At 38.8% G+C, this 26,138-nt stretch overlaps 1 protein-coding gene across 1 annotated transcript in view; it reads right to left on the bottom strand.

Moving 5' to 3' along the window:
- Window positions 1-367: 367 nt before the first annotated feature.
- AP1S3 (adaptor related protein complex 1 subunit sigma 3) overlaps window positions 368-26,138 on the bottom strand; it is a 37,214-nt gene continuing 11,443 nt past the window's right edge. Inside the window, exons 2-5 of the mRNA XM_063086626.1 lie at window positions 15,627-15,805; window positions 14,168-14,276; window positions 6,210-6,347; window positions 368-403 (exon numbers count right to left, since the gene is read on the bottom strand). Coding sequence (XP_062942696.1) covers window positions 368-403; window positions 6,210-6,347; window positions 14,168-14,276; window positions 15,627-15,805 — 462 coding nt within the window. The remainder of the gene's footprint in view (window positions 404-6,209; window positions 6,348-14,167; window positions 14,277-15,626; window positions 15,806-26,138) is intronic.

The raw sequence follows: 26,138 nt of genomic DNA on the forward strand, positions 1-26,138 counted from the left end.
ATCTGTCAGTAGAGGATCAAATACGATGAAAATATATTGCAACTAATTTATCAAAATTAGATTTAAAATATCACATAGAGTTACAACATTGCAAACAAATATTCAGTCTATTGAGTTATGCAGCAGCTTTGCAGCAGGTATTTTACACATCCAGAGCTACAATAAGTACTCATTTACAGTATAATACAGACATATAGTCATTATAAATATATTATGTTAAACAGCTTTGTTTTGTTATTTAACAAAGAATCCCTTTAAGTTATTTTTGGCATGGTGCCAGAGGCGCTATCAAAAAACTGGATACAAGACATTGTTTATTTACAGGTTCACAACACGTAGCACTCAGAGTCTTCAAGTAGATGCACAGTTAAAATGCAGGCTTATTCATGTATTCCTCCATTGTCTGAAAGAGAACAATAAATCAGAACAATTTTCCCTTTAAACCACATCCTTTAGCAGGAACGAGAAATCTATCTCGTTCTTTTATTTACTTTTTGCCATTGTTGGAAAAAAAGTTTTCAAAAGTATATATGGACATAAATCTTTGGATTCTAATCAAAAAAGGTGGTCAAAGTTTGAGAATGATTTGTATACACATCCACATGCCTAAAACTAAATAACTTTCAACTGAGAAAAAGCTAAGCTTGATCATAAAATGAATGTCTGATAAGAGAAATGCTCAAGCAACAGCTGCCAAGAAATCACTGCTGACTTAAAATAAATGTCTGTTGAAATGATCGAGAGGACTGCACCCAGGCGCATGCATTACAGAAGTCAGAATTGTATTTGTATAACATATTTATTGTTACATATATGGTGCAGAACATCTTACTACACTTTTTGCCAAGACATAAAAGAGCATAATTATTAAGAATTTCTGCCATGTATTTTGAAAAGGCTTTTCTACAAAGTATACAAATTATGTTTCTTCATCCTCCTCATCAGTTAGCAAGCTTGCTACCACACCACACGCCATAATCTTTTTCCAGCACTTTTATTTATTTTTTAATGTTTGAACAGACTCACAATTCCAAGCAGACTGAAATGTTACAACGACGCTGCAAGTCCTATGCCGTGTGCTGGAAAAATATAGGAAAATGGTCAGGGACCCACAGATGTTCTGAATCTTGCCGAGCATTTGATATAAATATGCACGTGCACCCAGGTGTTCCTTGGCTATTGTCTAATATAATTGCATATGCGCACCCAGGTGTCCTGGGTTATGGACTTAAGCATAAAGGATGAGTGGCTCTGATCCACAGGGCCCCCCACCCCCAGGATGCCCCAGGGGTCCACGGGGAGGCCGCTACTGCTGCTGAAGGCTGTTGCTACCAGGGTCTCTGGGACCCTCCAGGAGGCCACCACCACTGCTGCTGGAGGCTGCTGTAAGCTGCTGCTGCTGAGGTCTGAGCTTGTGTTCTATGCCAATGGCTCTCAGGACCTTTCCCAATTATCCACCTTGTGGGCCTGCATGTGAGAGGTCTGGTGACCCAGTCTGTACAATGGGTTTAAAGGGTTTGAGCCCTAGCCCTGACGATACAAATGGAAACTTAGTATAACTAAAATAATGAAACATATTGGCTTTGTTATGAATTGCTTTAACAATACAATTGGCCCTAACTGCCAACTGGCAGTAATCGTGTAGCTTTACACCATGCAACATAAATGGGCTTTCTCTTGCACTTTCTCCTGCTACAAACATATGTATCTGTGTAACACTGTGGCCCTGGTTGGATCAATAAGAGAGCTCAAGGGGGCAGAAAGTTATTCTTAGGTGATGCCGCCTCTTCCACGTGAGTCACCATCAGCTCATTAGGCAATCAACGCTCAACTTGTTCTTTAGTTTAAACCCCAGGGTACGTAATTCACTTGAACCTGCGAGGAAATACTCTGAGTGGCATGGCCCAGAGTCCAAGGCCACTGGCCAAGTCGATTGCTCAGGGGATACCAGGTTCGAAGTCAGGTTTTCTAACTGGTTTTCACAAGCTCTATTTAGAATTCCAGTGCTCCTCTGCTGAAAATACTTGTGTTCAGTCACTCACACTTTCTTATAAAACTCTTACCTCCTAAGTAGACCTCGGCCAAGAGAGCACCCCACCCTCTGCCCTGTGATGACTGCTATAGACGATGCCCATGTCTATTAACTTAGCAGGGGTTTCATACCAGCCAGCAGCCCATGCTGGTTTTATGGAGTCTAGAGTTTATACCATTTTAAAAGGAATACAATTCCATCACTCCTTCATACTTAATTTTGGTTCCATTTTGTCAAGTGGCCTTCCACATATTCAGGTAGATATTTTGTAAAGAATGACTATTAAATGTATAAATTGTTTTGAAACTACACTATAAGGAAATGTATAAATGCAAAAATATCACTTTCATTTAAATATTTTAAATCTTTAAAATAATAAAAAGGAAAACAGTTACAAATACAAAATTAGGTATAAAGTTTATTTAGGATGAGAAAAGAAATGACAGCAGATTATGAATTTTTTAAAAAATGGCAAATATCAAAAAATCCAGAATAGTCACGTTAAGTTCATTAATTAATTGCTTCATGCTCCTCTATAATATTTTATATTCATTGTGTGGCTGTGTATTTTTTGCAGTTAAAATATCTTCCTTTTCCAAATTGGACAAAAACTCATGGCCAGATGAGGGCCTGCAGCCTTGGAAGGGCCTGAGCGAGTTGACACCAGGCTAGCTTCATGGTTCATTGGCCTCTAGTTCTCGGCACTGCTCAGGACACCAGATTACTCGGTCTGCTAAAACCCCACACTGAGTGCCCCATCTGAGCCTGCTGTGACCCAAGTTACGTGAACCAATAATGTAAGAGTCAGTATGTTCTTGAGCTGCCACTTGAAAGGTTTGGAACAGACTTCAAAGACCTCAAAGAGCTCTGCCCCTGCCTTCACAAGAGGAGAGCAAGAGTCTGTATCTTGGAATCCCTTCTGGATACATCCAGCACTGTGGTGTTTCTCGTGCATACACGCACTGTACACGCTATGACTTTCTATTGCATTACTGTTTGGCTTAGCTGTTAACACAGTTTATGCTTTTAAGAGTGACAGTGTTGGGGTGCACCTAGCAGTTTCTCATTTATCCACATAGAGGTAGCATTTTTTTTTTAACTTTTTACTATGAAAAATTTAATGCATATGCAGTAAATCCAGCAATCAACAACTCATGGGCAATCTTATCTTATTTGCAACCCCCACCCACTTTCTGCCTTCCCTCTAGATTATTTTGAGTAAATCCCAGTATCATGACGCAAGGTATCAGTATGTGTCTCTAAAAGAGAACTCTTTTATAAAAGACATAACTGCAGTACACAATCTCATTTTAAAAATCAATAATTCCTTAATATGATCAAACATTAAACATGTTTAAATTTCTCCAATTCTCTCCCCCACCTCCTTGCTTTCTTACAATTGACTTTTTTACATCAGGATCCAAACAAGTTCTGCTTGTTGCATTGATTGTTATGTCATCTGTCTCTTAAGTTTCTTTTAATCTATAGCTTACCCCTTCATCTAATTTTTTCACCTTTGCCCCATGAAGTTTCTCAAGGATTTACTGGCTCCATCCCTGTAGTGTCATTTAACATGTTCCGCTGTCCCATGCATTTCCTGATGATTGGTTGCTGGGTCTCATGCTTGGTCTCGCTCAGGTTATACTTGGCTTCACAGTCTGATCGTCTCTCTGTGACGTTAGCCATCGTTGATGCTCATTTGCTAGATCCATTATTTCAGTAGGGGTTTGCAAAATACCATATTCTAATTATTTTATTCCATTTGACCCCCCCCCTTCTTCACATGCACTCTTAGTCTAAAACATCTGCTGTTTGCTTCCCCTACTGGTAATCCCTTGAATTGCACCTTCTGAAGTTCATGACCACTATCTTCTTTTGAGTTTCATTTTCCTTCTAATAACTTTGTCCCATTGTCCACATTGTTATCTCCAAAATAAGTTATCCCCAGCCAATTAAACTGTGCCTTTATTCACCCATTATCAACATCTAACCCCAGTACACTCAAAATAAGCTTTGAGCATTTGGAGATTTGAAACTATGTGTCTTACTAAATATGTAAGCACAGGGGTTTTTTTGGTTGCGGGGGGAGGTTGTTTTTTATTCTAAGAAACTTTTATTAGGTAGGTGTTAGGGAAAAGTCCCAGGTGCTACTTCAAGGTTTACAGTTGTTCTAAAAGTGAAAGCAATGTCACAAAGGTTTCCCTGAACCTTTAATAACTACAAATATGTGCTTAGGTCTAAAGGACAGAAAACAAAGCAGTAATTTTTCTCCTTTATGCAATATTATTTGCTCCTATCCATTCTAAACTTTTCTGAAGCAGACCAGATATACAAAGTCAATTTTCCAACAAGCTGCCCAAAATGTTCATTGACTTCACTGGAGTACCAGAGCCCAAGAGAACACTAATAACACTGTCTCTATTTGGCACGTGCTATTAAGCCAACAAGAGCAATTTAGAGGGCGGCTATGACATTGCCTGCTCACTACGGAGACTGGGGGCTAATGCAGGGTCCCCTGAGACCTACCCATCAAGACCTTCCACTCACTTCCAGGGATGTGAGCTACCAATTAGCATTTAATTATGAAAGAGCTCACTCTTGAAATACCTGCTTCCCAGATTTAAATGGAACTAGAAACACCAGATTCACCACAAGCTCTTAAAAACTCTATTTCCTACAGAGGGGATTTCAAAATAACCCAGGTATGTCTTGGCCCCAATTCAGGGAGCTTTAATTACTGAAGTTCCAAAGACCCTGTTAAAAGTCTGTTTCTCCTACAAGGAGATTCCACAGTAAGGATCCTGAGGAGAGAATTATAAATAACTTCCACCACCCACTCCCTACCTTGCTACCCCCAGCGTATTTTAAGACATGCTGTTCTGTGGAATTTCCAAACCACTGATTTCTCAAGTGCCTTATAAAATTCCCTTCCTATTGGCATTTGGAGAGAGCCAAGTAAACGTCAGAGAGTTTAAATGCATTTTTTGAGGTGAGAACACCTCTGGTAATGAATGCATTGGCTGCCTGATAGACACAGGGAGCTGTTTGTGGGACCTTCTCATATGGACATTTTTCTCTATGTCCATTCACCAGAGGACTGTTTCCCACAATGGGCAGGAACAAGTAATCAAAGATGTGCCAAAACTGTGTTGGGAAATCACGTCTAATGTTGTTTTATTAATTACTCAGCTTCTTATTTCCAAATAGGAGGAAGAATGGCTTTAACACCAATTTTAAAAAGGTACCTTATAATGAATGTTCTGCATCTTCCTGGCCTGCTGTTAGGAAAAGAAGGTGGAAAGATGCACTGATGCTGTGGGAAGAGGCACCAAGAGGTGGCAGAGCTGGGACAGGACTCGGGCCCTCAGATGCACACTTGAGCTACTGCTGGTCAGAGCATCTCATGTGGGAGGGCAAAGGTCAGTAGGCTGATATGCTCTTTCTTACAGTGTCCTGGGGAGGACTGAAAGGGCTGATGCAGGTATCTCGGCTGCTTGGAAAAGAAAAGTCCCCCTATATCTTATGTAAGAATCACAGAGAGGAGCAATACCAAATGGCTGCTTCAGGGCCTATTTATACCCTGGCAAGGACCGGTGTTCCCAATTTATTTAAGCAAACAGGAGCATGCACACAGACTTCCCAGGAAGTGTAAGAAATTTTAATTAAAGTGATAAATGCCATCTCCAATAATAACACTCTAATATCACTGGCCAATGAAATAACTATGTACTGCTATTCTTCTTTCCCAGGGCAGGACAGATATTTTAATGAAAGTCTTTTTATACATCTCATAAAATTATTCTTGAAAAGAACAGCACCAAGCATTTGATACCTTTTTGACAGTCAGGTCTCCCCACACTAAAAACCTCAGCCAGAGATGAAGAGCAAAGAGTTGGAAGCCCAATTGCCTTGGTTCTCATCTCTATTTCACACTTACCAGCTGTGTGAAATTGAGCAGGCCATTTAATCTCTTAGTGTCTCAGTTTACTCATCTGCAAAACAGGTGCAACAATACTACCTACCTCTTAGAGTGGCTGTGAGAATTAAATAAGCTAATGCATGTAAATTGGTTATAAATTGCACCTGGCACAGAGTAAGGACTCAGTAAGTGTCAGCTAATATGATCATGATTAACACTATCATCACTTTTCCCTACGGCATGGGAAACTGTACTGACCTCTTGTAACATATCGGAGTCTTCAATGGCTTTGACAGCAGTTTTCTTGGATGTTTCCTGAACTTCTCCACCTATTATAAACTCATCAAGGATAAAATAAGCCTTTTCAAAATTAAAGATAATATCCAGCTCGCAGACCTGGTGGGACAAAAACAAATGTTTTGATAAACTTGCTGTAGTGTCAGGGGAAGTCAGTGTCTCCAGCTTTTTCAAGTGGTGCTCATGTGGCACACCAAAGATTAAAATATCAGAAGCTATTTTCAGGACAGAGACCCAGGGAATTCCAGGCCTTAAAAAAAAGTAAAACTATATTCTGTTGAAGCAGAGCATGTCCTTAGATAATACTGGTTTATTTTGTAACAAGAAACTTGAGACTCAGGAGAGGAATGAGGCTGCTCAGCTCCTGTCTTCACCTGCACGAAGGAGAGCTGAGCCCAGCTGCAGCTCAGGCAGCACACGCACGCACACGCACACGCACACGCACACGCGCACGCACACGCACACGCACACACCCTCACCTGGAAAACTCATTAACACACAGACATACCTCCCTTCCACCTGCCCCATGATTCAGCAGGTCTGGGGAAGGCCTGAGAGTTTGCATTTCTAGCAGGCTCCCAGGTGTTGCTGCTGCGCTGGACTGGGGAACCTCAGGTGGAGACCCACTATCACAGACCACAGCAGAGTCTGATAGACTTTGGTGTTTAAGGGTAGCGAGTGGCAAGACCACCCAATCATGCAAATAAGGCTGGCTTCCAACACCTCAGCCAGGTGGTTGCTCAGGTACCACCCTTGCCGTCTCCCACCCTGCTTGTCCCGCAGCTCGCTACACTCACCTGTTCTTGGCACACCACCCAACTGAAGCTGCTGTCTTCGAGTTCAGCTCATTGAAAGAGCTCACTCCTCACTCACATTTGCCTCTCAGCAGCATTCGATATTGTTCACCAAACTCTGTTGAAAATCTCTTCGCCCTTGCTCCCCCGACTTTGGCAATACCATGTAATACCTGCTGTCCTCCATCTCGGATGCCTCCTTCTCAGACCCCCTGAATAATTTATCTCCCCCTCCCTCTACCACCACCACCTTCCATTCATTTAGGAAGTATTTTTGGAGTGCTTGAGACGTATCAATTGTATCAATTGGCAGAACAGACAAACATCTCTGCGGCATGCTGCTTGCGTTCTAGCCATCCATCTCCTTCAACAGTGGTGTCCTCCAGGGACCTTTTCTTTTTGCAATGCACATATCCTCCCAGATGATCTCACTGACTCTACAGCTGTGTCTAGCATGCACGTGGCTCAACAAACCTAGATGTCTGGCTCTGATCTCCCTCTGGGGCGCTAGTGCAATATTTTCACCTGCTAACCAGACATCTCTACCTAGATATTTCCCAGTCCATGTCACCATGCCCCAAGCTGATGTCAGGCTTATTCTTTTTCTTTTACTCCCTAGTTGGCTTAGTAGCTGCAACCTCTTTCTAATTGCTCAATCTAATTCATTCTAGAGTTCAACTTATTTTCCCCTCCCCCTCATTCTCATCCCTCTCGATTTGGTCGCCAATTCCTATTGATTTTAGTGTCTAAATAAATCCCCAACCCTTCCTCTTTCCTGTTTTCACAGCCACTGCTCAGGCCTGCAGCACCTCTCATTTAGGCTGCTGCAATGACCTAGTGGTAGCTGTGCCTGCTCAAGGTCATTGACCACTAAAACTTTGCTAAAATGCTGATTTTGTTCTTCCCTTGTGTAAGATGTGATATTCAGGACAGAGTATAATTCTTCAGCATGGCATACAGGAATCTTTACAGCCCGGCCTGGACCCTGCTGTCTGGTTTCCTTTGCCAGCACTCATCTCATGCTATAAACTCACCGTGTTCTTTCATGCCTTCACCCTTTACACATTTTAGCAATTTCTGGAAAGTTCCCCCCAATGTCCTTCCCTTAATTCTCCTGCTGGCAAAACCAAGCTCATTTTTTAAGGCCAGACTCAAAAACAGGGCCCAAATCCTCTTTTCCCCATTCAGATTTCACATCACTTGCTCCGGGTTCTCACTTACATCTTCTGTGCACTGGTATGTGCTTACTTATCAATCACTGACCCTGCTCTGTGAGCTCAGAGCAGACACCTGGTCTTAGTCTTACATCCGTAGCAGCTGGCACATAGTAGGAAACAATTAATGTCTGCAGGATAAACGAATGTGTCAGCCACCATATAGGCCTTGTTTCTACTATGCTGGCTTCCCAGATCAACAATTGTCTGATTCTACCAAATGCTATAACTTTACACAAAATGGAGGTCAATATGTTAGCAAATTACTCCATTTATTTAAGACTTAGGTCAATAAATTTGCAGACTCCGCAGGAACATGGTTTATGTTGATAGATCCAATTGAATCTAGAAGTATATGAACAAATGAATACAATACCACTATAATAAATGGACAGCTCAGAAAAACTCATCTAACTTACCTGCAAAGGCTCTTCATTTACTAGAAAACAGCATTAAATCAACAATAAACATGTATATATACCTATGTCTATCTCCCCCCTAAAGTCTCTCTCTCTCTATATATATATTTTTTCTTTTATTTTAAAATTGGTGTGTGTGTGTGTGTGTGTGTGTGTATGTGTGTGTGACCAATTTTAAAATAAAAGAATATATATATACGGCCAATTTTAAAATAAAAGAATCTATGCACTGGAACATGACACTGTAACCCAGGACTCCATGAGACCTTTAGGTTTCCCTCTTGAGAACATTCTCAGGGAGAGAATGGTATGATAAAAGGGCACATTCTCAGCTCATGAACTTTGTTTTACTTCTCCTTTCAGCAATTTGAATGATAGTGAAACAAAGCTCCTCAGACAAAAATTTGGGGAGATCAGATCACAGTATGGGCCAGGTACTATAAACAAGGTTAAAATTACAGCGACGGACTGGGGAAAATATTTGCAACATATTTAACAGGGAGGAAATGAGATAGTATTTATGATACAGAAAGAATTCTATAAACATCACAATAGAATTCTTTAAACATCAGGATAGAAAAAACAAATAAAGGCTACCAAGATGCAGTTTACAGACAAGGCAAGAAACAGAAAAAGCCAATACACATCTAAGATGTACAGCCTCGTTAGTAATCAGGGAAATGCTAATTTAATGAATGTTCATCTGCTGGTGATGGTATGGACAAATAGGTATTAACACTCATTGGTAGTAGAATTTGTAAGTTTTATAGACTATTTTGGAGGGTCAAATTGTATTATCTATCAATTTTAAATGTACGAATCCTTTGACCCAACAATTCCACAAGAAATTTATTCCCAAGCTATACTCAAATTAGCACACAATAATACAAATGAACAACAAAGATTATGGCAGCATCATCTAGAATAAAAATTGGAACAATCCAAAGTCCATCCATAAGGGAATTGTTTAAATAAAGTATGGTATACTCCCACCGTGGCATAGGAATTCTAGGCAGAAGTTAGAAAGAATGAGGATGATTTACATGGACAGACATAGAAAGAGCTCCAGAATAGACTTGTAAGGGGAAAGAAGAAAATTGCAGAATAATATACATAATTCGGTATCGTTTATTTTTTTAAAATAGAATTATACATGTCTATTGGGCTATGTAAAAAATATATATATGCATTATTTTGCAATTTTAAACCATATAAATACACAAAAAGAAATCATGGTATATCAGACATTTCATGCACAGAAAAGAATGTACGAGAAGTAAGCAGTTACCAGAGGTCAGAAGAGGCAGAAGTCAGACGTTAGAGTAGCAACAGGTGAGGAACCTCAGAGTTCAAGGCAGCTGTACACCAGGAATCCAAGACAAACAAGAGCCGCATTAGGATAAACCAGTAATCAGAAACCTGCAAAGTGAACCTGACAAATACTAATGCCAGTTCTCTAGGAACTTCTCATACACACTCAGAGCAGAAACCTCAGGTCTGTAGGGTCCTCCAGGGGCCATGGGCAATTAATTTTCTATGCCTAGTTTCAAGGGATAAAAATAAGGTAAGGTGGCATGCAGAGTCAGATACACACAAAATGCACGAGCCTCTTTTTTTCTTCTTTTTTTTGAATAAAGCTTACAAAAGGCAGAAACTGATTATTTAATTTTATCTTCAATTTCCTAGTACTGTGCTTTACTATATAATTTGGCTTGAGGTTCTTTTCTTAACAGCAGAATACATGCTGCAGTGAGGTTATTTCTGGCATTTCAACAGCTAAATCTTTTTTAATAGAGTCTAAGATGCACCTGCCCTTACTGGATTCCATTCTAAAGTAAATACAAAAAATTTCAACTTATATGCAGTAAATGCTTCAGATAATTTTTAAAAATGCATAAATTTTATTAAACTATATATAAAACAAAGCTAATTGTAATGTAATTTACAACTATATAGCAATTAATGATTTATAAAATATTGCTATTTACTTTTTGACCCTCACATCAGCCCCATGAGTTTAGCAAAGTAAATAATTCTGTTAACCTTTGTGAGTATCATTTTTCTCATGTGTAAAATGGAGACAGAGGACAAGCCCCAAATCATGGTTCTGGTTAGGGAGCATGCTGACACCAGCGCCTAGAATGACTCATGGTACTCCTCCTCTTATAACAAAAAACCTCTCTAAATCAAGTTCAAAAGCTCTCTGGGACACCAACATCCACACACCCTGAATGCATCAGTAAAAATTCACACTATATTCTGTAATGGGAAAATATGGCAGATATCTAAATGCTTAAACAGACCCTTATCTGCTGTGAGACAGGGCGGCATTTCCTCTCAACCTCTAAAAATTGGGGTTAATGCTACCTACTGAAGATCGAAAGATTAACTGTTAATCCTTGTAAATCTCCTTGGAATTAAAAAGTGCTAAAAAAATAAAAAACTACATAATTTAAATTAGTAATCCGAGATTTTGATCTATCTGTCTTCAGAAGATAGTATTTCCCAATGTTATAAGAGGCTCAGTACAAAGTTTTTCCTTGGATAATATAAGGGCAGAATTCAAAGAAACCTTTAGTCTTAACACAAGAGGAAAAAGAAAAGCAAAGAGAAATATATTATTCCTGAGATGATGTCAATGAGAATCAGTATTAGAAGGCTTTGCTCATTGCTGTTAATTAATAAGAATGGAACACCTACTGGGCATATAGCCTTGAATTGCTCTTAGCTTAATGAAAGATTCATTGAATTTTTTAGTGAATTAAATTTTGGTTCATGACAGAGATAGAGCTTCTAAAGGTATACCAAGATAGGATGGAAAATTAATGTTAGAGAAATAGGAATTCATTCTGCTTCTCCTTATACTTTAACTAAGCTTAGCATTGGTGAAGGTCATTCAAGTTCTCTTGAGAAGCAATGTGCTCTGGTTGAAATTCGGTCAGATAGATTGAGATCAAAACTCAGCTGCAATTCACATTATCAAAGTTGGTTTAAACTAGGAAAACACAATAGGTCAAACCGGAATTCAGAAATGAAGAGGAGAAGGCAGGTTATGAGAAAGCCTGGACCTCAGGAAAACTCCTCCAGGCTCTTGCAAAAGGCCAAGTCGGTAGTTTATTTCAAAAGAAAGTACCAAAATGTCAGAAAACATTTGAATAGTAGACAGCATTAAATTAAATAATCTCATATTTGAAAACATGCTACTATATACTTCCAAATTTCTCTTTAAAAAATGAAAATAAATGTGGTGAACCAGGAGAAAGAAAAGATAGTCTATCTATCTTATTACTTCTACATATTGCCCAAAACCCTGAAATCCCTGAAGCAGCATTTTAGGTCTCATAACATCATTTACAAGGGAAAAAGAGGGGGAAGAGGAAGGAAAATTCTCTTAGAAACTTTTCAAGTGCTCATCCTCATTAAAAGTGTTGCAACAAATCTGATAAGGCACTGACCAACACTGCAAAGACTACTCATTTCCTGTACTCTCACAAAGAGAATACAGGAAACTTGCCTGAAGCAAATTCTTCTAACACCACAATAAAAATCTTCAGTGAGCAGAAGAATAGGAAAGAGGATATTACTGAGAAGAAAATATTTTCCAAATCCAGTGATTTATTTCTTGAGACTGTGAACTGGATTAATGTTTTTGGAACATTTGCTAAAATCTGGCCCAGAGCTGGTTACAAGTGGTGGAAAAAAACAAACAAATGAGTTGCAGGTCATGATCTAGAGAGACTTGCAATTTGGTAGTCAAGCAAATCTTGTACCAGTTGGGGCTACTACAAGGCTGTTCCATGTTGCTGGAGCACTGGCTACGTCAGGTTCGTAAGGGAGAAAATCAACACATCTGGAACCAATGTTTTGAAAGCTTAAACACCAGGCTAGGTGATTTGAATGCCACACCTACACCTGTGTTTTGTAAGAAAGATGGTAACTAACAGGTGGAGAAGAGAAACAGAAAGGAGCCCAGATGCAGAAAGGGTCAGATACAAAGTTTAAAACAAAACTAAAATCCCAAGTAAACCTATAGTAATGAGAATGGAAAGGAGATGAATTTTAGTCCAATTTGAATAGACAGTGGCAGATTCTAGCAAAGGGTAGAGAAAGACAAAAGAAACATTGTTCTTTTGCATTGAAGGATCCTGGAACATAATAAATTCCAACCACAAGACAGGAGAGGTTTTCAGAAGATGAGTTTGATTCTTGACTGTAAGAAGCCTAGTGAAGACCATGAACGAAGAAAGTATCTATGGGCCAAACGTGTCGCCCAAAAGTTCATGTATGGAAAACTTGACCTCCATCATCACAGTGTTAAGAGGGTGGGAAATCTTATTATGGTCATTGAAAGGTAGGGCCTTTAGAAGCGATTAGATTTTGAGAACTGTGCCCTTGTGAATGGACTGATCCATTCATGGAGTAATGGGGGTGGTTCTGATGACTTTATAAGGAGAGAGAGTGAAAAAGTTAGTTCTCTCTTACTCAGCCCATTCTTGCCATGTGATACTACTCTGAGTTGCTGTAGAAGGCCCTCATCAGATGCCTTCCCTGGACTTTGGACTTCCCAGCCTCCAAGACCTTAAGAAATAAATTTCATTTCTTTATAAATTATCCAGTTTCAGGTATTCTGTTATAAGCAACAGAAATGAACTAATGCAAAAGTGAAGAAGAGTCACCTAGTTATGGATTTCCAGGAGACAAAGTGAGCAGACACACAAGGAGGATAGGAAGAGATGAAGGGCATTTAGCAGTTGGGAGGAAGAAGGCATCTTCAGAAGCCAGAGTCTTCAGAAATATAGGACAAGAATCAGTGGAAGTCAATGAAAAAATAAACAGCAGTGAATTTAAAGCATTGTGATGAGCAAGGATACAGGGCTACAGAAAAGTGAAAGCAAGTGAGGACTTCAGAGTCACTGGCAACTTTATGATTTCCTTGCAGCAGTAAAGATGGAACCCAAGCTGCAAGCTGCTGCAGAGAGAATGGCTCCTGAGGGTGGGGCACCTGGGATAATATGTTAATTGGCAGTAAATGCAAAATGGTTACTGAATAGCAATATGAAGGGAAAGGATTAGGGTTTTCCATTTGGTATACTTTTTTCCTTATGTATAAGTAATATTAAAGAACACTTGTAGCTTAGAAAAAAAGCCACAGAAGGGAAAAAAGTCACAACCAATGAGGAATAAAAAACAGGTTATCAAGGAATCCTTCATAATTAAATTCTGGTTCACTGAAACAAGGTCACTAGTGTATTTGTACTCAGAAGATAAAGATACACCTGTCTTTTGAAAACATCAGATCTTTCATTTAAAGAGAGTTACAGGCAGGGAGAAAAGCCTTGCATTCAAATCCTAGGCGGACTAGTGTGATCCTCAGTACAAATACTCTTTACATTTCAGACTTGAGAGAAGGAAGGAATGCGATAAGAGACAGAACTGAATAAGAGCTAAGATGGAGACTGTGACTAATTCTAACAGACCAGAATAGCACTTACATTTCCAAAGTATTTGTCCAGTAACTCCACGTAACGGTGCACAATCTCTAGCGTCAAGAGCTCATTGTCCTGATTTTCTACTGCACAGCAAAAATATAAACTAGCATACCTTGAAAAGAAAAAAATAAAATCAAAATATGATACATTAAACATCCTGACGATGGTTTTTCCCAGTGAATATGCAAAGTCCCCGCCTCCTCTCCAGAGACTCTCCCAATCCAAGAATGAAATCTTTATTCATCACATCCAATATCCTCCCAAAATATAAAAAAAAGTATATAAAAGTATTGTGGTGATTGAATTACTTTCGTTAGTTATATGAAAGGCTCTCAACCAAATTTTACCTTGAAGAATTATTATCAAGGGACAGTATCCTTTGGCCCATGGTAATCGGGGTGTCTATATATGCCCATCTCCAGCTTGTAAACTGTTCTTTGTAAAATCCAACCCCCCGACCACCACTCTCAGGGGCCCACGCTCCCCACCCTCTCATTTCACACTATACTTTATCATTCTGCATGTGTCTTCCATCCTCAACTTGTCAACTCTGACATTGGACCCAGCAGAAGGAGCTTTTGCCCAGGCAATGGCTGGTAACTTACTCCATTAAATAGCAGTCTGTGGAGGTTCCCTGTTTTTCCCATCATGTTTTATAAATACCCTTTGCAAGTGTATATCCAGGGTGCACTTTCTTTCTGAAAGTTGCAGTATGATGTTAGAGGCAACATCAGATCAGCTGTGTTCTAGTCATGGATTAGGCATCAATTACCTAGGTTTTCATGGGCCAAATTACTTTACCTCTTGGGCATCAGTTTCCTCATCTACAAATTGAGGTTCTTTTCTGGTATGGTCTTGCCATGACAAGTAGGTGCAATAAAAAAAAACAACACATAGGCTTTCAAGTCAGAAAGATATGGATTTGAATCCTGGCTCTGTTACCACTCAATTACTGTGACTGGGGACTAATTATTTAAACTCTCTGTGTCCTCAGTTTAATCATCTGCAGATTGAATAAGTATAAGAGCTACCCCCCACTGAACATGGTCCCCATCTCTCTATCACACTAATCTGTATTTTCCATAACTTTTGTTACTAACTGAAAATATTTTATTTACTTAACAAATAAGTAAATGCCATGAGAGCAGGAATGTTACATGTCCTGTTTATTGTATCCACAGCCATTAAAACAGAGCTGGGAATAGAAAAGGAGCTCATAAAATGTCTTGAGTGCACGCGTGCACTGTCAATGTGTGGTTCAAGTACCTAGAATCCATCCTGCCACATAGAAGTCCTTTCAATAAGTGAGAGTTCTTTCCTAGTTCATCTACGGGTACAAATATTTGGGCCCTCACCTTCAAAGATTTCAGTAAATGGAATAGGTATTGCAATCTAAAATTTTCAGGATTAAAACAAGGCAAAGCAATAATTAGAAATTCTGTTCTCATAAAGTTACTCACACCTTTTATAAACAAGTTTTAGCTCCTTCCAGTCAATAAAACTGCTTGTCCTGTGGCTACGAGAGAGAATAATCTGAACAATTTCTCGGGTGATCTTTTTCCTTTCTTTGTCAGGAAGAGTGGTGTACCATTTCTGCAGCCGTAATTTCCCTTGTCGACTGAAGAGCAATATGAAATGTATCTAGAACAAATACAGGACAGGAAACACCAAATAAGTCTTCACAGACACTGAAATTCATTGGTAGGATTTACAAAGGAATGTAATTCTGAACAGATGAAAAAATTCTTACCAACATGAAAATAATCTCATCAACAAATTACATTTAACCCATCAAAGAAAAAAGAAATGTGTACAGTACAAACATAGCTTCCTTCTATTATAGAGGAAAGATAAGGGTTTTTTTAAAATTTTTATTTTAATTTCTTTTAAGTGTTATAAACCCATTATAGGGAGAAAAAATATCATAGAAGTTTAGTACTCTTTTGAGAAAACATTAAATTTTCCTTCACAAGCAAAAAAATAAAAATAAAAATGTTAAGAACAATGGAAGGGTTTACTTAAAAAATCACATCCCAGCTCCACATTACAACTTTGGAAACATAATGATAATATACAAATGAAGGAGAGAAAAAAAAGGAATGAGGATGAAGCAAGAAGGAAGAGTGAGAGACTGAGGAGACCATATTCTAAACCTCAAATGTAAGTTCTGGACTCCACTGTGTGGGTTACTTGGGTGAGAGCTTTAGAATTACCCACCTCAAGTCACAATTGCCTTTGGCATCACAATAAATTTTTAACAATTTAGATAGCCTGCTAGCTATAGTAGGAAGCAACCTTATTTTATTTTCAAATAAGTTTTGAAATGTTTATTTGAAATGACAGTTAGTATTTTAATGAATTTGAAAAGCTTTAAATGAGCGTCAGACTGGTGATATCTAGAAATTTACTTCAGTACCTTGGAGGCAAGGTAGATTTGGTTCTCAGAAACTGTGAGATGGCCTGATCATTATTTTATGAGAGATTTAAGTTTTTGCAATCCACAGTATGAAAAGATCAGGTTTAGAATCATAATGCATTTTGTTAGGGTTTGCTTTGGTTTTTTTAATAAAATAAAATGCATTGTTTCAGTTAATTGTGTCATGGAGGGAATGATATATACTCAGAATCCAAAATAATTATCTTAAAAAAAACATTTGGGGGCTGGCCAGTTACTCAGTTGGCTACAGCATGGTGTTGTAACACCAAGATCAAGGGTTCAAATCCCCATACCAGCCAGCTGCCAAAAAATAAAAAAATTAAAAATAAATAAATAACGTTTTACAAATAATACATTCACCTCCTTTTATTGACGAGGTTTGGTTCTGAATGCCATGGCATAGCCATAACAGCTCAGTAGGTGGTGATACCTAAGAATCAAATGAAACCAAGGTTCTTCCCTCAAAGCTTTCCCTACCCCCAACCTACAGAATTTGAGGTCATCTTAACAGCTAATCTCTCTTAGAAAGGAAACATCTGTTGTAACAAGGATCTGAAGGCCAAGACAACACAGGTGACGAGAAACCAAGTTAAAAAGCCCCGTTCATCCAGCAGCTGTAAGAAAAATCACCCTCCGTCTGGAATTTTAACACAGTATTTCATTAAATGCCCATTTCACTATCAGCACAGGTATAAATCGATTCAAAGAATCATACTGAGAAGAGTATTTTTGCTTCCAAAAAGAGATTATCACAAACATGACTGACATTCTACAAGTACAAAACTGAATGGTTATAAAACCTCAAGATGTTGAGACTAAGGCTCAGCTTTGGATCATCACCAGTGGGTAAGACTATTCAACCCAGCATCTAGTTAATAGTCAGATTTTTACCAGAGCAATGAAATCCACACAGTTACTTGCTGTTCACTTTGCATTTCCCATCAGAAATTTTTTCTCTTCCCATCGAACCTAAATCTCTTCCACTACAAATTAAACCAATTTTCCCTGATTTTACCCAGAGTATATAAAAAGAGAATATATCACTACCCTTGGAACAAAAGCTAACTCTTCACATATGTGAAGACAGACTTTAAGGCTTCCCTTAGACTTTTCCTTGTAGAAGAAATAGCCCCGGTTTCCTGTCTTTCCCTTAATGGCTCTACTTTCGGATCTCATATTTATCAAGCTGAGAGTCCTCTGGGATTCCTCCATAGGCTAAATGTTCCCTTTAATTCAAGGCACCCAGATCAATGCTCAAAGTTCCACTGAGAGGCTGAAACTACTGCTGAGTTTAATGGTGGATTCCTTTCTAGGTCTTCCACATTGCAGACTTATCTCAACATGGATCAGCAATGCAGGAACAATGAACAAAGAGTGATTTTGCGTTCTAACAATGAATTCAAAGAGAAAGGGTGATCAGGAACATAATACACACACCCATATAGCCCATATAAAATATAAAAATACATTCCAAATTCAACAGAAGCAACAAATAGATTCAAGTTTATCTAATAATTGCATCGCATAAGACAGTGTTGAAAGATTTAGTCCTCTCAAGCTCTGCTTTGATTGAGGACTGGGCTTGTGTTCTAGTGTGTTACCTCTCCAGATTTAACTGTGTAGCTTGAGCAAACCGGCAGAATGAAGGGTAGTAATTCACAAGAGTTCATCACCTCTAGCAATTAATTTTATCCAATTTATCAGTTTAGTCATTCAGGGCACATTTGAATAATATACTGCAAGAGGTTAATCAAACACCATTTTTGATTAGCATTAGCTTGAGAGTAGAAAAAAGGCAATCAGAAGGTTTTTTCAATGTTCACAAAGAGCCAACTTAAATTTAAGCTCAAGCCATAAACAAACTTCATATGACTTTAGAAAACAACACTCCAACATTTCCTTTCAATAAATGTTGCTGGGGAGAAATGAGCAATAGAGAGACTGGAAACACTGTCCCAGGAAAATGCCAACTCCAGCAATAACTATAAAATACAATGAAGTGTTTTGAGCAGGGTTGACTTCCTACATTTGGCCCAAATGCTTGTCCTCAGGTGAGCATGTGGTTCCACCAGGACCTCCCATCCCCACCTTAGAAGGAGCTACTTCTGTCGGCCTCCATTCTGAGGGGTCTATTTTAGTCACAGATGATCCCACAAATCCAAAGATGACAGGGGAACCAAGCATTCTTGTCCTCAGAGTGCACACTAGGGCAATCCTTAACCCAACTGGGCAGTCCCAAATTCCCACTTTGACACAGAACACAAACTACTCTGGGTGTTTTTTTTAATCCTACATTTCTGCAGCATGTCCAGGGAGGTACCATTAGGCCTTGGAGGGAAGCTCGAAGTAGGCTAGTACAAATCTGTTCAGTCTGCTGCTCTGAACTAGTGCTAGCATCGTCCTTCCAGTTGAAGATGAGCAGCAAAGTCTCCCAACAAGTTTCCCTGCTCTTAACCTGTACCCATGAAATGGACCCACAACCAGTTTCCTAGAAGAGAGGCATCCAGGGACCTTTTCCAGTCCCCAACACTGTCACACCATGAACACCACCTTTTCAGGACAAGCTTGTATTTCATTTCAGGATCTGAGCTGTGATGCAGGGACACAGAATATGTTCCTTTCCTCCAATTCCATCAACCTGATAGGCCCCTCTTCTGGCATCCCAGATCACATGATGCATCACTTAAACAACACTATTGCTATGACCCTCACCTCTTCAGTGCCTTTTTCAGCCTCTGCAACCACTCCTCAATTCCCAACCCAGATCAATCCATCCATCTCATTTTTACTTCCATGTAGAGGCATCAGATGCTACTGAGAAAAACCACAGAGGACTTCACAGATTGGTACTACCTTGAATGTGCGATGGCCAACCTCAGCTGTATCTCCAGTGATGCTTGCAAACTTTCTGCGTACAGCTTAAAGTAAAGGATTTCCAAGCATCTTCCCTTCTATTCCCATGTGTGTTATTCCGAGTCCCACCATGCCCCTCGTATACCCTATCCCCATCCTCACTCCTTGACTCTGAGGACAGGAGAAAAGCCATTCTGGAGATTTCCACACTCACACACCCCCACCATGCACAAACTTGGTTAAAATTAACCCCAACCTAATGTAATTTCTTCCTACATCGGGGAACACGACATCTTTTTATGCCCCAGCTTTCAACCTTCTCCCTCCTCTTGGGGAGCATAGCTTCATTATTCTTACACTGTCTCCTCTTCTGGGGCTCCTTACATGCAGTTGCTGAAGATCCCCAAGTCTCTCTCATCATTAAAGAACAATGGACCTTTCTAGAACTCCACCCTTCCTGAAAAGTGACTCAGAGGCATCAAAAGTCCAAAAGTAGCCATACCTTTAGATCCAGTAAGTCTACTTTTCTTTTCTTTTTTTTTTTTTTTTTTTTTTGGCAGCTGGATGGTACAGGAATCCATCTTAAGAATGTGCCTTAAAATACAAATGAATATTTAGGCCTTAGATGTTTATTGCAGTTATTTATAGTAACATACAAAATATAAGATAAAATAAAACTGGGAAGTTTTATAAAAATATCCAATAATAGATAATTTTTAAATGATATTTGTTAAATGATTTCAATGAAATAAGAATGACTGTGAAATAATGTTAACTTTAAGAAACAGAATATAAAATTCTGTGTGTAGTATTATAGCAAAAATGTAAAACTATACTCGCAAAGAAATTACATGAAGGAAATACATTAAATTGTTAATAGTGGTTATCCTAGAGCAGTGGAATTTTAAATGTTATTTTCCTCTTTGTACTTGCCTGGATTTTCCAAAGCTGATATGTATGATTCTATAATTTAAAAAACAATGCTTAATAAAAGAATGTTAGCGAGTTTAATAAAAATCAATCAGCATTCTGTCTGAAGGCCTAAAACTAAGTAAATGCCAAAGTTCTTTCAACAAATAAAACTATACCTCAAAGAGATGGCACAGTATTCAGGAGACCCTGTAGTATGGCAGAGAACACAGACTGTGTGGTTGCCAGTGGTGTGAACGGCTGTTGGGGAGGGATGAATAGATGGAGTACAGAGGATTTTTAGGACAGTGCAAATACACTGTATGATATTATAATGATGGATGTGTTTATGCATGTGTGGGGGCAGGGGTTTGTGGGAAATCTCTGTACCTTCTGCTCAATTTTGCTGTGAACCTAAAATGTCTTTAAAAAAAAGTCTCAAAAAAAAAAAAAAAGAGTACAACAAAATGTCTCCTAGCCATATGATGAAGATGCCAGCCGCTTAAGGACAAAGATGGTAGGTAAGAAACATACAAAAATGATGATAGTTGCCTTGTTAAGATGGGGGAGCCCTAATCAGTATTTTCGTCTAATTTCAGAGCCATGTTATTTAATTCTGGCCATGAAATGAAGAGAATGAGGGGGGAGGGAAGTGCTGACCTACAGTTCGGTCTTTATTCACACTAACTAGAACACTGTTTTTGCAACAGCAGGCTGCAATCCACTGGGTTGTAAGACAAACTTAATGGATCACGATCAACATATTTTTAGTAAAATAAAACAGACAGAACAGAACAGTATCAGAGCAGTCACACATATTAACAGCAAGAATTGCTTCAAGAAACCTTTGCTCCAGTTGCATATACTCATACTGGGGAGTGGTGAAAAATGCATTTCTTGCTATTGGTTGTGGCTAAAAGAAGGAGAAGGAGGGAAAAAAAGGAAAAGGAGGAAGATGACAACAATGAATCTAAGGACAAGGACAGTCACAATGAGGTAAAAAAAAAAAAAAGCAGGAAAAACAATGTTTAAACACAAAGCTGGTCAGTAAGGAAATGTTAACAGAAAAGGAGCTTTTTATTTAGTGTTAATATTTAAACTCTTATAGGATGCTGGATACCAGGAAGAATATTCATGTACATTTAATTTTTTCCCAAGTATGGGAAGCAGCTGTTTGGGTGGGACTCAGGTGTGTCAAACCACTGCATTTTAAACAGTCAGAAATCTGACCTTCAAGAAGGGTAGTAAAGGACTAAAGTGCTAAGTCTGCTTATAAAACTAGAAAGATATCTACTTTGAAGTAAGAACTCAAACTTCTTTTTCTTAAAGCTAACAATTAAATAAACAAGCAAAATGGAGAAAAATGCTTCGCTCAGTCATGGGTGTCAGTTTGAAAACCCTCCACCTGGCAGTCAATACCCTTCCCTCCTTTTGAGATTAACCAGGAATAATCTCAGGGGAAATAATCACATCACCAGCTAAAATAATTGCATTTCAGACAGGCCTCGCAGCACAGATCATTTATTCATTCAACCAAGATTTACTGAGTGCCTAGTATGTACACTATAAAACACAGAAATATAAGACTTGGTCCTCTACCTTGAGGAGCTTATAATCGTGATAAGGAATCAAAATAAATTTCAAAGTAAATATATTGAAGTAAGCATAGGCTTTTATCTCCTCTTCCTCCCAAAATGATAGTAAAGTTTTCAAAAATGTATTAAGATCCAAAGAGAACATGAGGGGAGATGATAGCAACCAAGGGCTTCAACCAGTCTTTGAAAGATGGAAAGGAGGCAGAAGTGTGATGACTGATATAGCAAAATAGCAAATGTTGTCTCCTAAAAGGTGGACTCCAATGAGAAGTCAGCACTCTCCCCAGAGAATGGCTGAGAGCAACAGCTGGGAGCACCATGTCCCTAGAAGACAAGAGATAAAGAAAAGTTCCGAAAACAGGGAGCCTGGCTGAAAGTCTACCCATAGAGTAGTTGGCATTTGCCATCTGCAGCATTTCCAGGGACTACAACTAACTGAGAACAAATATGCATACGCACACTACACAAATACATGTACACCCACACACGTGCACACACATACCCAATAAGTTCCCAACTGCTTAATTCATGGGTACAGAAATTTAGCAAAGTCCATGCAGCTGGAGCACCTCTTAGCACAGCCTGCTCTGGCCCTGGAGTCAGTAATGGATGGCAAGCAGCTACTGCTGATACTATCCACACAAGGCGAGGCTCTGCCTAATCTGGGAAGCTAAAATTTGTGCAATGCCATAGTTCCTATATACTTAAGTCTTATATTACCACTCAGAGGACCTACACAAACAATCTATGCCCTCAAGAAGAAATATTTATAGATGCCTGCCACCCTCCTGGATCTTAAACCTAATTCAGAGCCTGCAAAGCCATATGTCTTCATCTAAGAGAGTAAAGTGTTCCTGAGCCTCCACCTCTAGTTTTCTTGCACAAAAAGCCCATCTCTTCATTCAAGAGACTGAATGATTCTTCCCTGAAGACACTAAATGGAAGAGAAAAGGTATCTAGATACTAACAATGAAGCCTATCAATCAACTTGACTATGCCCGCAGAACTGCCTATCAGCATTTTAGCACTTACTTCTAAATACAAGCAGAGGCCAAGGGTCACCAGATATTTGCAGACAGTCTCTAACAATAAAGAAAGAGACAGAAAAGGACAATCAGAAAAAAAGTACTGGATATAGTAACAAAGCGTGGAGCAGAACAAATTGTTACACACACATACAAATACACACCCACACACACACATTATGCTCAGAGTTAAAAGATGGAGTTCCTATATGTCAATAAAACAAAGTGTTCTATTTTTAAAAAGAGACCCCAAAAAAGCTCTTTAAAGTTAAGAAGTATGATAACCAAACTAAAGGCAAAGGAATCTTCAAGATATTAGAACAAAACAAAACAAAACAAAAAATAGATGGAAAATAGAGGAAAAGATAAAACTATTAGAGGGTCAAACTGCAAAGTGTGATGTCAAGAGAGAGAACAGAGATAATAGAGAGGAAGGAATTATCAAAGAAATTATTCAAAATTTGTCCTAGGACTAAGTATATGAGATTTCACATTAGAAAAGCTCATCAAGCGTGCAGCAAAATAAACTTTAAAAGTATGAGGTACTTCAAAACGTTTATGGAAAGATTCATATTATCTTTCACTTCTATTTCTGTATGAACCTTCTGAAGTACCCTTGTACATCAGTATGAAACTCAGAACAACCAAGATAAAAACAGTAGCCTAAACAGTCCAGGAAGCAAAAAAGTTTACATGCAATGGATCAGAAATCAGAATGTCAGACTTCTCACCTGCAATGCTAGTTGTTGGAAGACTAGAAGTCTACATCAGCCAAATTATCGATCCAGTGAAGGAGTTGAACAGACATTTTACATTTCTATACATGCAAAGACTACAAAAATACAAAGAGAAAAAAATTTTTTTTTAATTTGCCTCCAGTATTTCTGGGGAAGCCAGTGCAGGATGCACCTCAGCAAATAGGGGAGTGATGCAAGACAGAGTCACCCATGCTTTCCAGGGCACAGGGAATGTGAGCAAACTGTGGGGGAGAGGAAAGGACAGAGCGACAGCCATACGCCAGAAATCAACCATCCAGATAGAAGTGGTGCGGGGAGAGAAGGGGAGTAGAATTTGTAGATTTGTAGACTGTATAGGTTGATTTCTTTGTATCGTTGGAAAAAGTATTGATAGGCACTAAAAAGATCTACTAATGCATTGGAGAAAAACAGTAATAGACACATAGAAAACTAGGAAAGGAGAAAAAATGAGAAAATTATAAGCTGCAGGGGAGAAAAAAATAATACAAGCAAGAAATGTTAATCATGTTCTATCTTGAGAGAAGAGGAGAGGAAGTGTGCACGCGCACGCGCGCGTGTGTGTGTGTGTGTGTGTGTGTGTGTGTGTGTGTGTGTGTGTACGCGCACGCTGGGGGTGGTGGGTGGTGAACAGAAGAAAAGTAAATGCTCAATTACCCTAACAGGAAGTCAGGAGATAGTGTAAAAAATGATGAATGGAAAACTACCAGCATAAGCATATATTTAGAAACATAGAGATAAGTGGCAAAAGAAAAGATTGTAATTATTGATATTGAAAGTAATTGTCTCTGCAAGGAAAACTTGTGAAGGAAGAGAGGGTTGCTGTTTGCATTACCAATTATTTAACTCCATTTGATTTTTGAAACTATATATATGTATTTATATATTATTTGAATTAAAAATAAAAATTAATTTTAAAAAGAATAAATAAGAGGTGGTGGGGTATCTACTTGACAGTGACATTAAAAACTTCTGGGAAAAAAAACTTATTCTGGGATGTTACAAGTATCATCCCCTCTCCCTTCCTACATTGATTTAGGGAAAATCTTTAAACACATTAATTGTTCTAAACTATCCATTATGAGCTACCTTTTGATTTTATCTGACGCAGTTTCATTTTTCAACCTGTAACAGTTCATGAAATAAGCTGCCATTAGTTTACTTGGTTCAGGTGCAAGAATACACTTTAATATATGTCCTGATTTACTTCAAGGCATATAACATTTGACCTGAATTCTAATGTTCCTAATATAATTTTTCCAGCTTTACTGAGGTACAATTGACAAATAAAAATTGTATATATTTACAGGGTATAACATGATGTTATGACATATGTATACATTGTGAAATGATTACCACAATCAAGCTCATTAACACATTTCCTCCTGAATCATGTCTAACTTCATTTCTTGCTCATAATAGAAACTTAAGTATTGATGAATCTGTTGAATTCTGAGATGGCAACTAGCCCTGTATTAGTATTCTGGGTAGAAAATTGCCTTGGTTTTCTGTAAGGGTTGGAGATCACTATGGTTTTCTTGAGATAGCTTTCCTCAAAAAGCCCAGGGTTGTATTGGGCATCATAAACTTACAACTGGGATTATGTTTCTCCATATGCAATAAACTCAACTAGCACTTACATTGGTCAGGCCTGGCATTGTATCCTGACCGGTTTACCAGTTCTCTGCCCAGAAGAGCTTAACAGTATCTGTGAACCAAGAGATCCAGCCACTCTCTTCTTTCTCCTAGATCAATTGTAAAAATGACTAATCTAAGCACTCACTCCTCCAGGGCTCCACAGTTTATATTTGCATGTAGGGATGAGCTCTTTAACCATTATTCTGATTTCCTTCCTCTAAGCCCTCTCTGAAAACCACAAGACTATCCTTCCAGGGCTGCTGCCCTGCAAGCATCTCCCTTTGGTCTGGACCCCCATCAGAGGGCCTTTCTGTATATTCACCTTCTCAAAGGGCTCTAGCCATATACAGTTCTCTCTTCCACAAGCCCAGTAGCCTTCTTCCTGAAAAGGTCATTCGCTTAAGCCTTCCATGATCTACTCTTAATATGGATTTTACCAGCATGGTCTGGGTGGAAATAGGATTGCCATACCGAAGTTTCCCAGATGTCATTTACACATACTTTCAGGATAAAGGTTGATTGACATTTGCCAGTCCTCTAATCTAGTGACCCTTTGAAACCAACTTGTTACATGCTACAAATTAAAATTTTAGTTCTTTCAAATTGTTACATACATACCATCCAGACAAAATAATGCAACTCAACTGCTGTTCCAGATTTAGTCCAGGACATGCTGGGCATTTATCACTAGACCAATCTAGATTTGGCTCACAGGATGCTAGGCACATCATTAGGCTAATCTAGATTTGGTCCAGGGCATGC

This window comes from Cynocephalus volans, chromosome 1, assembly GCF_027409185.1.
Source record: "Cynocephalus volans isolate mCynVol1 chromosome 1, mCynVol1.pri, whole genome shotgun sequence".
NCBI classification, from domain to species: Eukaryota; Metazoa; Chordata; class Mammalia; order Dermoptera; family Cynocephalidae; genus Cynocephalus; species Cynocephalus volans.